The following is a 16,241-nucleotide window of genomic DNA, read 5'->3' as shown; positions in this document are numbered from 1 at the left end:
CCGTCTTATGTGCCAGTCAAATTTAGTTCGGAGTTTCAATATTTCCTCCTTTACCAGAATCAACTCATGCATCAGTTACTCTCATTTATTTTTCATTCAACATTTACACTTGAATACTCTGTTACAATACTGGGGAACATGTTTGTGATATTGATATTATGAAGAATAAAAGCTTTCCAATCCAACAGCTGTTATTTTGCTTTCATTTTCCTGTTTCTGACTTATGCCTCCTGAACAAGGATAGAATTGCTACTAAGCCCACTTGAATTATGGAGCCAGAAGATACACTGACATCATGAACCCACATTCGCTCTCTGGGGAACTGTGGAAAATGAAGGTCAGATGATGGCTAGAGTGCAGATGGTGGAAATCTCATTGTGAAGATGACCAAACATGAATTAGAGTTCTTAATCATGACTATTGCATCAGTCTTACTATTCTGCTTCCATTGCAGCCTCAGGTGGCCATCCTGCAGAGCTGTTCCACATGGTGAGTTTTTTTGTCATTTTTCCTGGCCAATGAAATGTGGAGCACTTGGAGGCCTACTGAGACAAATTTGTGAAGCTCTTAGGGGATAAAGCTGCTCACCTCATGCTAAACTAGACAACAGGTTTACTACATCTCCAAATGAGATGCCTTGCTCATGTTGCCGAACACATGGATGTTGGGTAAACATTTCATATTGCAGGAAGCTACAGTGTAGGTGTGACCATGCCATATAGTGGTGTGGGAGGGGCTAGACTATGCATTCCTGTGCCCCTCACATTATTTCAGTGCATCTGCCCTGAAAATGCAGTCTCACAACTATCATGTTGGTCTGTTTCATTTCTGTTTCCTTTACCTCCCCTTCTGTTCTCCAGAGAAACTGAAAAGTTTAGGTAAATGTCAGTTACACCAATGCCTGTCAGTTTATTATTTAATCTGGTTAATCTGTGTTTATGTCTTGGAGTACAGAATATGAGGTTAGTACTTTTTCCTGATAAATTAATACATACTGTAATAATATGTTCTTGTGTATACATTATTATCTGACAGGAGACCAAAGCTCCACCCTCTTCCCAACAGTAGTTTCCCAGGAAGCTCTATGGTACAGGCACTTCTGTCTCACTCTGGCTTGGCAACTAAATGAAGAACCAGGCAGCAACCTTCTGGCTAGATTTGGCACAGGGGCCAGCTCTGCTCTCTGAACCCCTATTTTGATTACTTGCTCCCTGTTCTGTTAGGTAATCCAAGTGAGGGAAGAATTGGTGCCTGCAGGATGTTTTTTATTTTAAGGTCAACAAGGGCCAGGAGCAAAACAGAGATGCTCTTGATCAGGTTGTCACTGAGGACCCAGAAATTTGTTGTCAGTATCATAATGGAGGTCACAGTCCTGTCATATAAAAATCTCCCCAGCCCCATTCTCTCCATCTTTGCAGCCTAATTTAGAAGAGGGCCAGGGTCTGAATCCTGCTAGTCTACAATTCATTCAAAGATCTGGACCAGATACCAGTCTACCTACTGCTGTCCCGTGATGTAATCATTATCAGTAGTGCAACCTGCAAATTTGATATTTGGGGAACTCCTGCCTGCTGGACAGGGATCTACATTAAAACAAAATCACCAACAAGCACATATTTTAAAAAAATTATGAAGGAAATCCATACGGCAACAGTTTCCAACATGTTGCCTCAGCAGTGATAGTTGTGAGTTCCAGGAACAAAGGGCGATTTAAAAAAAAAAAGAAAAAGCATTAAACTGAGGTGCAAAGATGCAATCCTACGGGCGCTTCCTTTGAACCCCATCACAATTAACTTCGTTCCAAACAAACCGTGATAGGATCGGGCTGGTTGCTTCCTTTTCCGCACTCTAAAAGCGCGGTTAGTGCGATCCGAAGCACATTTGACGCGTGTATAGGATTGCACAGCCCGCGCAAGACACACACACCAGTGAATCCCAACCGCACTTGTTCTCTAGTAAAGGCTGGCCTGGTTTTAAGAAAAACTTCGTCCACCAGGCGCTATTCCTTTAACCAGCCCGGAAGCCCAGACAGATGGAACCAGTGTCACAATTGCCGTACAACATGGCGACTCCCTGCGTTCCTGGAAGCTTCGGCAACACACGTGTACGTTCCTCTCCCCGAAGGACGGAAGCGTTCGCTTACGAGCAGGCTCCGGGAAGCGCGCAGGCCACGGAGAAGGAGTTCCTGCCCCGCGCAACAGAAGCAGGTAACATGCACGTGTCTTTTGTTGATAGTAGATACGCGTTTCTTGAGAGGTTCAGCCCTTGGGGAGGATAAAAAAAAAAAAAGCGAGATTGTTGGGTCTGGCGGGAAGGGGAAATCGCCGTGAGATGGTTGCGTTTGATTTCCTCGTCGCGTGGTATTTTTCTTTCCTAGAGATTGTTGTAATATCGTTCAGAGGTTGGTGGAGCTCTCTGCTTCTGCCTGCGACTGTAGCCCTAAGAATGCTAGTATAAAAAACTTCAAGATGCAAAGGGGGCTTTAGACTAATCGGGTCTACTCGAGTGGAGCTAGGATACCCTCCTGCTCCTTAGGCGATCTCTGAACCTGGTCCTAATTCAACAAGGTGCATCCCATTCCCCAAGTAAATAATATTGTGCGATCTTTCCTCACTCATCGCCTTTCTTACCTCTCTCAGCTTCAACAAAGTTTCACGGTGTAGGGGGAGAGATTAAACTGTTACTTTATTATTATTATTATTATTATTATTAGTTGTTATCTGTTCACTCTGACATGCAAACGCCATATGTGTGTTCGGATTATTATTTTTTATAAAAAACGTATTATGCAACACATTCAAAGTGCCTAAAAACACTAAGCACCAGATACAAAAAAAGAAGTCCCTGCATTAAAACTCGGAGGGAGGGAGGTCTTATAAGGTGAAATAGACTGATCTGAAGGCTTGCCTCTTGCAAAGCTTACCTTACTGGCCATTAACTCCATTTAAGAAACCTTAATGGTGATATAAAACAGTCGGTAGCTCCTGTAGTGAAACTGACTGACTGGGAAGCCAATTATCTTGAGTCTATTAAGATTTACAAACATAAGGAAGGTTGGTCAGTTGTAATGGAGTGGCAGTCTCTCTGCCACTCAAAATTGTTACAATGGAAACTGAAGCCACTCTGCTCAACTCAGACACAAATTGGCATTGAGAAAATATTTATTACATTTATTATTATATCCCACCACATGGGAAGCACAGAGTGACAAAGCTAAAACCCTGGAGCAGTCTCTCAAGCAGTCCTTTAAAAAAATGCCATTTTCTATCTTAAACCCATTGTGTTTGCTCTTCCTTCCTTCCTATCTTCCTCCCTCACAACTCTCTTCAACTGTCACTTCTATTGAATTCTAAAAGGGGTTTCCAGAGGATTTGTGCAAGAAGGATCAGAATTTGAAAAAGCGATTTTGGGGCCTAATAAAGAACTAATCTCTAAAATATATTAAGTACTGTTAGGGTGGGAGACTAAAGATGAACTTTTTAAGGAGGCAGGGATAAAATGGGCTATTGATATTGTGTGTAATATTGAAATTGTTGCGTGAAAAAATTATGGAATTCAACAATGCAACTTTTCAGCATGTTACCAAATATGAGAAAATACGTACAAAATGCAGTATAGATGGTATTTGACACTGGTCAAACTGGTTAAAATGTACCAAAAAATAAAATAAAAGAAGTGCTGGAAATGTCTGGAGGTAATGTAAATGGGCAAGAAAATTTTGGGAGATAGTGTACAATGAGTTAAAGAAAATATTTATATTTACCTTTCCCAAGAAACCAGAAGCATTTCTTCTAGGTGTAATTACCAAAGAAAACCCATAACTTATTTTTATACGCAACAACAGCAGCAAGGACCGTATATGCAAGAGATTGAAAACAAAGAGAGATCCCAGGGAAAGAACAGTGGATATACAAATTAGTTGAATATGCAGAGTTTGCCACTATGACATCTAAAATAAGAAATCAAGATGACACATTGATGAGCAGTGAGTGGGAGTACCCAGGGGAATATTTACAAAAATTGGACCTTAAATATAAATTCCAGGTAGGAGGCACTTTGTGACCAACAGTTGATAATATGAAAGATAAGAGAGTGTGGAGAATTGGGTGAAGGAATTAATATATATGCAGTCAAACAAGAAGTAAAAAGAGCTGTCATGAAATGCTGGGTAGGAAGTAAAAAAAAAAAAGGTATATATTATGGAAAAAAGCTGTAATTGTAAAACTGAAAAAACTCAAAAATAAAAATCTAAAAGGGATTTCCACAACCAAGTGCAGAGCTATTTCTTTTGCCAGTTGAGTGCAAAATACTAAGGTATTTCCCAACCAATACTATACCAGTTTAACGTCTTAGGCAATGAAATAGCCACACACAACTAAGCAATACACTTTTAAAATAGTTCATTTTAAAACTTGAGGTGCACGATTTTAGAAAATGCATGATAGATTGTTATGACGAGGCCTGGATACAGTAGGCCCTTACTCAGTAGATGAATTAATTAATCCAGCATTTTACAAACTGTGTTCCATGGAACCTTGGAGTTCTGTGACGTTGTAATGTTGTAATGGTGAGTAAGCATGCACAATGTGTGATTTCCACTGAACTTAGGATCTCAAAAATGTATATATTGTGCGTTACATGCTCATTTAAATTTAATTAGTTGATTTTGTTAAAAGGCTGTTCAAGCAACTCCAAGTTACTTAACTGGCTGTAAGCCCTCATTATAACTTAAAATATTAATATTTTTTCCTTTACTGTTTGGTATTATTCATTCATTCATTCATTCATTCAGTGCCATCCATGGAATGTGGCATGTAACAATGAATGAGAGGATACATCCCTATGCTGAAGTGCTAATTGTCTATAAAATGGACACAAGGGAGACAACAGAGAAAGGAGAGGGACACGGAGTGAGGGGAAATTGGATGGAGAATGCACAGTTACTGCATTTTGCATACATAGATTTAGTTACCGTAGGGCAAAGGAGCCAGGAGATTGTGCCAAAGTAGAGTATTGAGGAGGGATTTGGAGGAATAGAAATGGTGTCATTAAGGGGTTAGGCATCTGATGAAGAGCAGGAAGTTGAAGCTGGGTTTATTTCCCTAAAATGGATGTTCTCCTGCGAAAGGACCATGTTGGGTCGAGACTGTGTTGGTTATATCACTATAAGCCTCCTTACCTAGTAAGCTCTAAACAGCTAGTTTGTCAGATCTTGAACATCTCAGTTGCATGTTTGATTGAATTAAAAGTAATATATGACACAATCCCACGGATGTTTACGCAGAAGCATATTCTGCTGAGCTCTGTGAGACATACTCCCAGGTAAGTAGGTATAAGATTGGAGACATAATGGTCCCCTCTCCCAGAAGCCTGTCTAGGACTTCATATATTTTCCATAATATTTTGTTTGTAGGTTGCAAGGCAACTCTAAATAATGCCATTTCTTCTGTAGGTGAAGATGTATGGGGAATGAAAGATGCCAAGACAAACAACCGTTGCTGTTACTGTCGCCTCTCTGCTGGGCATTGCAGCAGGAGGCCTGATTTTCTGGAAACTCATCCGCCGTCAGAAACACAAATCTTGTGTTGCACTTAACCTAGGAAGGGCAGTCCAAGAAAGAGAAAAGGAAGACACCTCAGAAGAGAATTTTCTCTCACTCCATTCTTCTTCCACAATCCCCTGGGTGGAGAAGATTATTGGGGCAGACGTAGTGGTCATTTCTGAGGCAGAGCAGTGGAATGAAGTGGAACCCTTTATTCAGAAAGTGTTGGTGCGTTGTCCAGTCCTTGGAATTGACTGTGAGTGGGTAAGTCATAAACGATGGGAAGGTCTGTTCCTTTAACATCTTAGGGCAGAAACAGATGATTGACAACCACATTACAATAATCCAGTCTTGAGGTTACCAATGCAATTGCATTGTTATTACTGATGTTAAAAAGGATGCAATTGTCTAGGTTCCTTTGGTGTGTGTTTTTCTAAAAAATACATCACAACACATGTTTTATGGCAGACTATTAAAATATAACTAATCTATAAAGACAGAAGGGACGCGGGTGGCGCTGTGGGTAAAAGCCTCAGCGCCTAGGGCTTGCCGATTGAAAGGTCGGCGGTTCGAATCCCCGCGGCGGGGTGCGCTCCCGTTGCTCGGTCCCAGTGCCTGCCAACCTAGCAGTTCGAAAGCACCCCCGGGTGCAAGTAGATAAATAGGGACCGCTTACTGGCGGGAAGGTAAACGGCGTTTCCGTGTGCTGCGCTGGCTCGCCAGATGCGGCTTTGTCACGCTGGCCACGTGACCCGGAAGTGTCTCCGGACAGCGCTGGCCCCCGGCCTCTTGAGTGAGATGGGCACACAACCCTAGTGTCTGTCATGACTGGCCCGGACGGGCAGGGGTACCTTTACCTTTATAAAGACAGAAAGTAGAACAGGTTTATGGCACTAGATTAGTGGCCCACCAGAATAAAAGAACTACTAGCTGCTGGCTAGGATTTTAGCCTAAGGGTTCTGAATGAAACACAATACAGTCGTACCTTGGCTCCCAAACGACTTGGGAGTCGAACGTTCCGGCTCCCAAACGATCGAAAACCGGAAGTGAGTATTCTGGTTTTCAAATTTTTTGGGGACGCTGAACGTCCAGCGCAGCTTCTGCTATTGTTTCTGGCACGCCTGCACAATTGGAAACAAATTGGAAGCCGTGCCTTGGTTTCTGAACATTTCGGAAGTAGAACGGACTTCCAGAACGGATTCCATTCCACTTCCGAAGTACGACTGTAATAATGGCTAATGCATGATGTTACTGTCTGAATATGGGAGTGCTTCTGAGCTTGTTCACCGCCAGCCCCATACATTATGCAAGTAGGAGAAAGCTGTGTGCTTCACAAGGTGTATTGTTTAGCAGTCTTAGAGCCCAGAGTCAGTTTGCAAATTTAACGACTGGTGATACAACCTGTATCAATTTACATTAGTATAGGCAAGAAATATTGACTGAAAATGCATAATGTTCCCAGTAGGCTTGCTCTAGATAGCCGAAAAGGTTGTTAAAATTAACTCTGTACTTCCGTTCTGTTATGGCATATATATATATAATCCAGAAATTATCTTTTTATTTTTTCAAGGTCTCAGTCAAAGGGAAGAAGGATCCGCCTGTGTCTATCTTGCAACTGGCTGTTTACAGTGGTTTTTGCACTATTCTTCGCTTGCCCCAGCTGACCAGAGGTGGACAGGTTCTTCCAAAGACTTTGCTGGACATTCTGGCAGATGGTGGCATCCTGAAAGTTGGAGTAGGGTGTTGGGAAGATGCTTGCAAGTTACTTCATGGCTACGGTGTAACAGTGAAAGGGAGCGTGGACCTTCGGTATCTAGCTATAAGACAGAAGTATGTATCCTTGCAAGAAAGGGTTTTTTTGTGTGTGTGTGTGTGTGTGCGCGCGCACACATGCACTGGTGGTAAGATAGAATTGTGTTTTCACATTTTAAATTTTATTTTTAATGATGATTACCAGAGACGGATGCTAGCATGGTTTTTCCCTAGAGTGTTATTCATTGCAATTGGTACATAATAGTGTTGGTCTTTCCTTTTAGTGTTGCTAACTATTTTTTTTATATTCCCCATATATACATATATGGGGAATATAAAATTAACCCAGAATTCATTATATGTAATTCATATAAAATACATTAATCACATATTGCATACAACAACTCCCAATAAAAGGGGGAAATCAAACTGTTGTATATCATCTTTACATTTATCCCCCACAATGCCACATTTTGGGGCCAGTTAGTGCTGGCAGGAGCAGCAGGTATAACAGTGACCTCTGTGACAGACATGGTTCTCCAACCAGCTAAGAAACCCCTCCTCTCCATCCTAACTGCCTGCAGTCAGCAGGTCTGTTAGGATTGCTCTGCCAATTATCTTCGGCATCACAGCAACCTGCCATATGCTCGCACTCCAAAACAGGGTGAGCATTACCTCTTTTCCAATTACTTGTGATACTTGGCTGTAGTTGGTAAGTTAACTTGGCTGTAGTTAGATTAATTACTAAGGAATTCTAAATTAGTCTCTGGCACTAAATCCTTCAGATAATATTATAAAACTACTTCTGGGCTCAGTTTTCTTTTTTTAAAAAAGTTATAACTATCACACTTATACTTATCTTATATATCAATCATTCTCCAAAACAGATTAATACGTAGGCATGCCTGGAAGATATGGGAAAAGTCATTACCCAATTTATAAATTTGCCACATTTTGGGGGGCAGGGGTTAGGATTTTCATAACACATAATACAATATAGAAAACTAATGCAAATAAAAAAAGAGTAAGAAAAACATCTAAGAAAAGTACAAGTAGAATACAGAGTCCTCTTTTAAAGGTAGATCTTAACCCTTACCACCTGCAGAAGGTAGTAACCCCTCCCAGCTCTTGCCTGGGATCTTTCCTTTCTCCTCCAAGCCTCTCACATTTGCTGATGTATAGAATACTACTCTGCTGGCCAGGTGCCTTGTTTTTCTGAGGAGAGTCTTCTAGTTGAAAGGCATCAGGACAGCAGACTGAATGGGCCCTTAGGCCACCTGATCACAGTCTTTCCCGCTTTAGGGGGGGGAGAGAGAGAGAGAGAGAGAGATCAACAAATGGAAAGTTGTGTCCTATCTGGCTATTTTTTTGTCTATGCATAAAGGGTCACCCTATATACCACAGATATATTTGAAAATATTTTGAAAATATTTCCCTTGAATTCTGCCAACATAAATTCCTCCCAATATAGACCCCAAGCTTATATATATATATATATATATACCGTATTTTTCGCTCTATAACACGCACCCGACCATAACACGCACGTAGTTTTTAGAGGAGGAAAATCCGTAGGCATGCCACCCGTAGGCATTCCCTCCATAACACGTACAGACATTTCCCCTTACTTTTTAGGAGGAAAAAAGTGAGTGTTATTGTGCAAAAAATACGGTATATAAAAGGGATGCGGGTGGCGCTGTGGGTTAAACCACAGAGCCTAGGACTTGCCGATCAGAAGGTTGCAGTTCGAATCCCCATGACGGGGTGAGCTCCCGTTGCTCGGTCCCTGCTCCTGCCAACCCAGCAGTTCGAAAGCACGTCAAAGTGCAAGTAGATAAATAGGTACTGCTCTGGCAGGAAGGTAAATGGCGTTTCCGTGCGCTGCTCTGGTTCACCAGAAGCGGCTTAGTCATGCTGGCCACATGACCCGGAAGCTGTACGCCGGCTCCTTTGGCCAATAAAGCGAGATGAGTGCCGCAACCCCAGAGTCGGTCACAACTGGACCTAATGGTCAGGGGTCCCTTTACCTTTAAGCTTATAAAATAGGTTGTCCTGCATATTTTCCTTATTTCTCCTTAGAGCCACAGTTCTTTTTCTGACCAATGTAGTCACATTTGATACATTTACTATTAGCGCTTTGAGAAATACCTCCTGTTATTTCTAATTCAGAAGATGTTTTAGATCTTAAGGCTGCGTTCCTAAACATTTTTATAGGGGAGTAAGGCATGCTAAACCGAGAGGGACCTACTTACAAGTAACCATATCTAAGATTGCAATGCAAATCTCCAGGGTGTGTGCATGTTGTTGTTTTTACTAAAGCCATTGCCAAGCATCCAGATTGGAGACAGCAGCAATTAAGAATATATTTATAAATAAAAACAAACTGTACAATGTTCTGCCCATCCATGATATGGCCCATGTCAACCAGAAATTACTCACTAAATTTGTCATGAATTTGCTATGATTTATCCCTGAAATATTATTCGTATCACCATCCAGCCATATCCCTAAATATTTAGCTCTAGTTTTCCATGATGTTAGTGCACTGGCACAAGAAAGGTGGGATAGAAAACTCGTATATACATAAGGGAAGATCGCCTGCTTTTTCTTCTTTAATAATTGTATTTGTTTTATATACAGTTACTCTACGTTTTTCAAGTAACTGCAGTTGTGAAACAACTTCATGTTAATAACACTGACAATTTAGATGTCAAATCCCCAGATTAAACAGTGAGCGGTTATACTCGCCAAGACAGTTCTAGACACAGATGGCACTTTCATAGTGGTTGCAAAAACATATGCATCATTCTGTTCTGAAGTCAATTCGTTTTTCTGTGTAAAAAAATAACTCTTCTTTCTCCCATTTACAAAACCTAAAGTAAGGTCCTTCTCCAAAATGGACTCAGCCTCAAAGCTCTTTCTGAGAGCATCCTCAGCTACCAACTTGACAAGTCTTTTCACCTGCGCTGCAGCAACTGGGAAGAAGAAGAACTGACTCCAGAACAGGTTTGGTTTTTCATCACTGCACTGGTAGTAGTTAGTGGTTGGAGAGTCTTGTCGCCAAGGCAGCTCACAGTAGTTTTGCAGTCATTCACTGTGGCAGTTGGAACGTCTCATTTTTCCCATGGGAAAATGGGAGCAAGGCTTTGCAAGAAACAGAAATGAGGAGGACTGAAGCACATCTTAAGGATTTAAATATATATATATATTGATTTGAATTAGGACTGCATTGCTTAAGCCAGGATGTGAATACGTAAAAACTGAGAGAGTGACATAAGGAGCTGCCACAACAGAGGGTGTAAATGAAGGTCGGGAGCAGTTGTGGCTGTGTTGCAAGGAAGGATGTCAGAAAATTGTAGTGAAAACAGAAATGGGAGTGGAAATTGCTGGTGTTTGCTTGTTTGTCCAGAACAGAAATCAATTCAGTGAATACAATCAATAGTTGATGATATTGCTTTCAGTCCACAGATGATATGCAATTGATTATGTTCCTCCCCACCCAATCTGAATTGCATTTCCTTTACATTGAAATGAATGGGGTGCAATAATGTAGTGACAACCTAACGTGCATAATTTATTACGTAAGTTTCATAATTTTTCAACAGCAGACAGCAAGGCAAGTAATGTAGTTGGTGCAAGATGAACTGCAGCAGAATGGAAACGGTGCTTTCTTACACTGTTGGAAGTCAGTTTTACCATAGCTTCATGGAGCTTTGGTGTTGACACTTTAGTGTGGGGGTTCTAAGTAGAATAAGGGAACTTAATTTCCTTATCTTATTAACCTGCATTCATTATTTTCATGTTTGGAATTGTTCCTCTTGGGCCCTCCTGCATACTATAACGCGGAGTTCTTGCTTTTCCTCTTCAGGTTGCTTATGCTGCCAGGGATGCCCAGGTGTCAGTAGCTCTGTTCCTCCACCTGCTGAACTTGCCCTTCCTTCCAGCAGGCAGTAAATATGCTCTTCTTCCTGGTTGGGAAAAAGTCCTGAAGATGTGTCAGGGTTTGGCAGATGTACCTTTCAAAGGAATAAACAGGAGTAGCTTTGGAGATGACGAGAATACAGGAGGCCCAGAGAAAAAAAGAAACTTTCCAAAGTCAGTAAATGATGGACACTCCCCTGTCAATCAACAATCAAAGGATCCTCGGAAGCTCAAGCGAAAGCCGTTGGGCATTGGATATTCTGTCAGGTAAAACTGTTTGCAGCTTTGTATAGTTTTTCATTAAATAGTGAGCAATTGGCACCAGATAAAAATTAAGTCCCTGCCCTGCAGGTTAACTTGTGAACATAGGATGCTGTCTTTTTACCCAATCAGAATTTGCTTGGTATTGGCTGCACTGACTGGCAATGGTTCTCCCGAGTTTCAGACTAAGAACATCATTAGCCTTACCTGCAGACGATGGAAATTGCACTAGGGACCTTTTGCATGGAAAGCAGGTGGTCTACCCCTGAGCTGCAGCCCTTCTCCAGCTTGTTAGTGGTGGCAATGAGCATGCCTGCCTGCTAAGGGGAAGGGCCATCTACTTGCAGGCTGATGTTGTGAAAGTTTACTCAAAGGTTCAGTAGGACTTACTTCATAGTAAGTGTGCATAAAATTGCAGTCTTCCTTGGAAGGAAATCTTGTTGAAGTTAGGTCTTGCACCAGAGTAAATCCAAAGACTGAGGTGACAGTATTATTCACCTCTATTACACGTGAACTTGTGTGCAGTAAGTGGAAGTATTAAGGTACTACCACTGTATATTTTGGGCAATGTAATGTTAAACTTTGTTTTTGCAGAAAATCTCCCTTGTATGACAATTGCTTCTTACATGCTCCAGACGGGCAGCCTCTATGCACTTGTGATCGCAAGAAGGCTCAGTGGTACCTTGACAAAGGCATTGGAGGTTTGTGAGCCTGTTATTTTACTAGTCAACAACTCTGAGCTTTTTGGCCAATGTTATGGTGACTTAGAAGCTCAGCTACATACGGAAAACAGCCCACTAATGTGCATCAACATTTGGGTCATATCTGTTGGACAGTCTCTTGGGATGCAGATGCTCTTCCCATTCATGCCAATTAAAATCCATCAAGTTGCTTATCTGAGGCTCACCACAGTGTGCCCTCCTTCACTTCATAACCCATTCCTGGCCACATGATGCCCTTCTATCTTCTTCTGTTCCTCTTCCTCCAATGTGGGATCTAGATCCCTCAGTCTGGATGAAGGAAGTGAGGGATGAAAGGTATCTGAAAGGCAACAAGAGGTTTGTGGGCTAAAGTTGGGCCACACTGAAACAGATGCAGAGGCTGAAGATGTTGGCTTGGAAAACAAGATTTGCCACATACACCACACCCTGCCACTGCTAAGCATTCATCTTCAGACATTCATTATTATTTTGTGCAACCCATTATTTAGAGAAGGCACGTAAGCAGAAATTAAACATTTTAACAACTTTTTTTTTGCCATTACAGAGTTAGTAAGCATGGACCCATTTATTGTGAAGCTACAGTTTGAACCTTCTGGGCGCCCTGAATCTAAAGTGGATTATTACTTGACTGTCAAAGAAAACCTGTGTGTTGTGTGTGGCAAAAGAGAGTCTTATATTCGGTGAGTTCTCCAGTAATCCAGGGAAGGCATTCTATTATGGTAGAGCAAAATACTAGAGGCTGAAAGGGGATCAGGTGTTTGCTGAAACTATTTATGGGGGCAGGGGTGCACTCAGTGCCCTATCCCACAATGCCCTCATACACCTTGCCCTGCCCACTCAGTCTCTGGCCTTCCCCATGTTGGTCAGGAAAGGTCTGCCAAGGGCTGTCAGGCTCCTGTCCCACAACACAACAACAGTGGCGCTTCCTTCGGGGTAAGGAAGAGATCTTTACTCAGGCTAATAGCAGTATGGGCTCAGAATCAAACATAAGGTCCACGAGTCAAGAGTTCAGGAACAGGAACTACGAAGATGTCTCAATGTTTGACACACCTCTCTCATATGAGGTGGGGCGTTTATGAGACTTGTCTTCTACATGTGCACCAGCACAACTCCTCCTGGGCAGGTGCAACTGATCCCACCTACCAAGGTGGTCCTGAGCTCTCAACGAAAAGACTTTCCTGCCTGTCTACCTTGAGCTCCTGTTTCTTCAGCTCATCCCTCTGGCTGGACAGAATCCTCTCCATTCCTAAGGAGTCTCTCTGCTGCACAGGAGGGGTGGCGGCGAGATCTGATGGCTGTACTTCCCCAGCCCTGACATCTAGAGTAAAAAGGGGGAGGACTTGCATTCTTCATCTCCACGTGTCCCCCATCTGCTCCATCTCCATCCTCTTTCCCTTGTCTGGGATTCCCACCCCATGCCCAGTCCTGATGAAACCAAGGGACCCGTGACAAGGGCTTTTATTTGCGTTTGCTTTAATGTAACTAGAACCAAGCATGATTGTAGACCCTGTAGACTTCCTCAAAATTTAAACATGTACAGTATACCCTACCTTTTTATCGCTTTGCTCATTTTACTGTGTTTTGCTGCTCTGTACACTGACATTTTGTGCCATTAACTGCCTTTGGAAGGAGGAATCGGGGATGAGCAGGCTAGGATACCACATTAGATCAGGTTGTCAGTGGGTTGTTGCAATCTCAGAGCTGACTGTTGGCAACCGCTGCTGTTTCCTCAACAGGAAGAACATAGTTCCTCACGAGTACCGGAAGCACTTCCCCATCCAGATGAAGGACCACAACTCCCACGACGTGCTTCTCCTCTGCACCTCCTGCCATGCCATCTCCAATTACTATGACAACCATCTCAAGCAGCAGCTGGCTGAGGAGTTTGGCGCCCCCATTGGTTGCGAGGAGGGCGTCCGCCTCCTGGAAGACCCCATCCGCAGGCAGGTCCGCTCAGGCGCCAGGGCTCTCTTGAATGCAGACAGTCTTCCCCATGCCAGGAAGGAGGAGTTGCTACAGGTGATCAAGGACTACTTTGACTCTGTGACAGTTTCTCCGGAGATGCTGCAGGAAGCAGCCGGACTGGAAACCAGGTACAGTCGGAAACTTCGCTCTGTGTCTAGGTTGCAGGGGTGATGGAGAGAGGCTAGACCTGATCCTCACCCCCAGCACTTCTCATTTCTGCCTGTTTCTTTGCAACACGCTCTCGAGGCTTTTGTTTGTTTGTCCCCTGCCTGCTCGTGTTACGGATAATTTTATAAAGTGCATACAGGAGGCCAAAGCATAACAGGCCTGTGTGTGGTTTGGAATTCCATGGGGTCCTGTCTTTGTATCTGAATCCACATTTTCTTTCTGCCCTTTCAGGATTTGTAACGAGAACTACATGCCACATGGCCTAAAAGTGGTCCAGTGTTTTTCCCGCGGGGGCCTTCGCTCTCTCATGCAGCTGGAGAGACGCTGGCGACAACACTTCTTGGACGTTATGCAGCCCAGGTATCTCCCGACGCAGTGGTCTGTCAGTCACAATCATGAGAAGCTGATCCAAAAATATGGGGAGCATCTCCAGGTCGAACTTTCTTGAAGCGTAATGAGGACTAATACGCTAAGAAGGTGACGGGAAATATACTTGGGAAACTTGGGAAATAAACTGGGGCTCTTTGTTTTCCATTACGCGCCTATAATGGATGTGCGGGATCCTGCTCAGATTGCCTGTCGCTTAGGAAATGCTCAGCTGTGTCAAATCGGCAAAACCGTGTGAAATGGTTAAAACGTGCGTTTTTTTAAGTTCTGAATAAATTTTAAGTACCATTTGAACCCATTGTTTCTCTGCTGCTTTGTTACACAAAGGCTACAGTAGCCAGATTTTTGTCGGGGGGGGGGGAACTTCCAGGATCAGGAAGGATGTCATGGTGGCAATGAATACTGTTTTAAAGTAGCAAGTGTGTTCCCTCTGGTCCCGGTCTCCTTAGCGAACTGCAGAAAGCCTTTTTTAACTTTACCTTTGTGGTAACTGGAAAAAAGCCTTGTATGCAATAGAAGATAATGCCAGACTGGTGGTGCTACAGCACAAGGTGTATTTGAAGCTGTTGAGTGCTTGAATTTCATCCACACAAGGGCTTTTCAAGTTCCCATCCATCCAGGCTCAAGCACTCACTTGACCGGTGACACCAGGGGAAGGGAAGGGACTGTTCAGGAATTCCTGTATAAGCCACAGGCAGTTTCGAGAAGACCACTCCTTTGTTGAAAGACTGAGGCATGTGGATGTTTTGTTTCTTTCTGTCCATCATTCTCTTACCCAAGCAAGACACACTGGCAAATACTAGGTGCAAACTGCCTTAACAGCATCTCATAGCCACTTTTTCTCTATGAAGTATGGAGGAGCCAGTCCGCTAGCTTCTCAGCAAGTGCGTTGCTCTTTTGGTTCTCATTCTGTTTCAGAAAGTGCAAATTAGGTAGGTTCTCCTCTAAAGGTGAACTGAATGAATTTGTCATCCCTAGTCTGAAGCAAGATCTCTACCTTGACTTCTGGAAGGTGTTGAAATTCAAATCGGATTTAAATGTGAACCTACCTAAGTTTGAACTTTCCAGAACATTACAAGATCCAAAACATAGCCAGCCTTCAAAATGCACACCTCACTGAATTTTGAGATGCCGCTCTCCAGCCAAACAATGTTTACAGAAACACATATATCAGGGGAAAGTGTGCAGAAAAATGATTATATTTGCAGGGGAAAATGTGCATTGGTCAAAACGATATACAAGAATGTCTGTGTGTGAGGATCAACGCTGATCAATTTTCATGCAGTTTTAAAAAGAAACCCACAAATTACTGCAGAAATGTGGCAAACTGATTTTAAGATTGGAGAAATATTAATCTGAGAGAACTGAGACTGACAGGTCTGTCCATCCCTACTTCAGACATATGAAAGAGGAGGTTGTTACTAAAACTTACTGCAAAATTAAACAACAACCGACTGCTATCTTATTAACCAAGAATCACTGTGGCATATGAATCTTGAGAAGTTAAGTGGCTGAGGCCTCAT

At 42.7% G+C, this 16,241-nt stretch overlaps 1 protein-coding gene across 1 annotated transcript; it reads left to right on the top strand.

The window, feature by feature from the left end:
* Positions 1–2,050: 2,050 nt before the first annotated feature.
* Positions 2,051–15,012, top strand: EXD2 (exonuclease 3'-5' domain containing 2). The gene is made up of 9 exons (XM_080992707.1): positions 2,051–2,207; positions 5,453–5,806; positions 7,113–7,372; positions 10,174–10,300; positions 11,163–11,482; positions 12,071–12,177; positions 12,743–12,878; positions 13,935–14,291; positions 14,563–15,012. The coding sequence occupies exons 2-9, from the start codon at positions 5,477–5,479 to the stop codon at positions 14,777–14,779; spliced, it is 1,854 nt and encodes a 617-aa protein (XP_080848833.1). The 5' UTR covers positions 2,051–2,207; positions 5,453–5,476; the 3' UTR covers positions 14,780–15,012.
* The last annotated feature ends 1,229 nt before the right edge of the window (positions 15,013–16,241 follow it).

This window comes from Podarcis pityusensis (genome assembly GCF_964106645.2).
Source record: "Podarcis pityusensis genome assembly, chromosome: 1".
NCBI classification, from domain to species: domain Eukaryota; kingdom Metazoa; phylum Chordata; class Lepidosauria; order Squamata; family Lacertidae; genus Podarcis; species Podarcis pityusensis.
Note: the sequence above shows the minus strand (reverse complement) of the source record. Positions and strands in the feature narration are given on the sequence as shown.

Coding starts and splice junctions, on each gene's coding strand:
- EXD2 (XM_080992707.1), top strand. CDS start 5,477: ATGCCAAGACAAACAACCGTTGCTGTTACTGTCGCCTCTCTGCTGGGC. Junction 11,483..12,070: donor GGCATTGGATATTCTGTCAG/GTAAAACTGTTT, acceptor TTGTTTTTGCAG/AAAATCTCCCTTGTATGACA. Junction 12,178..12,742: donor CCTTGACAAAGGCATTGGAG/GTTTGTGAGCCT, acceptor TTGCCATTACAG/AGTTAGTAAGCATGGACCCA.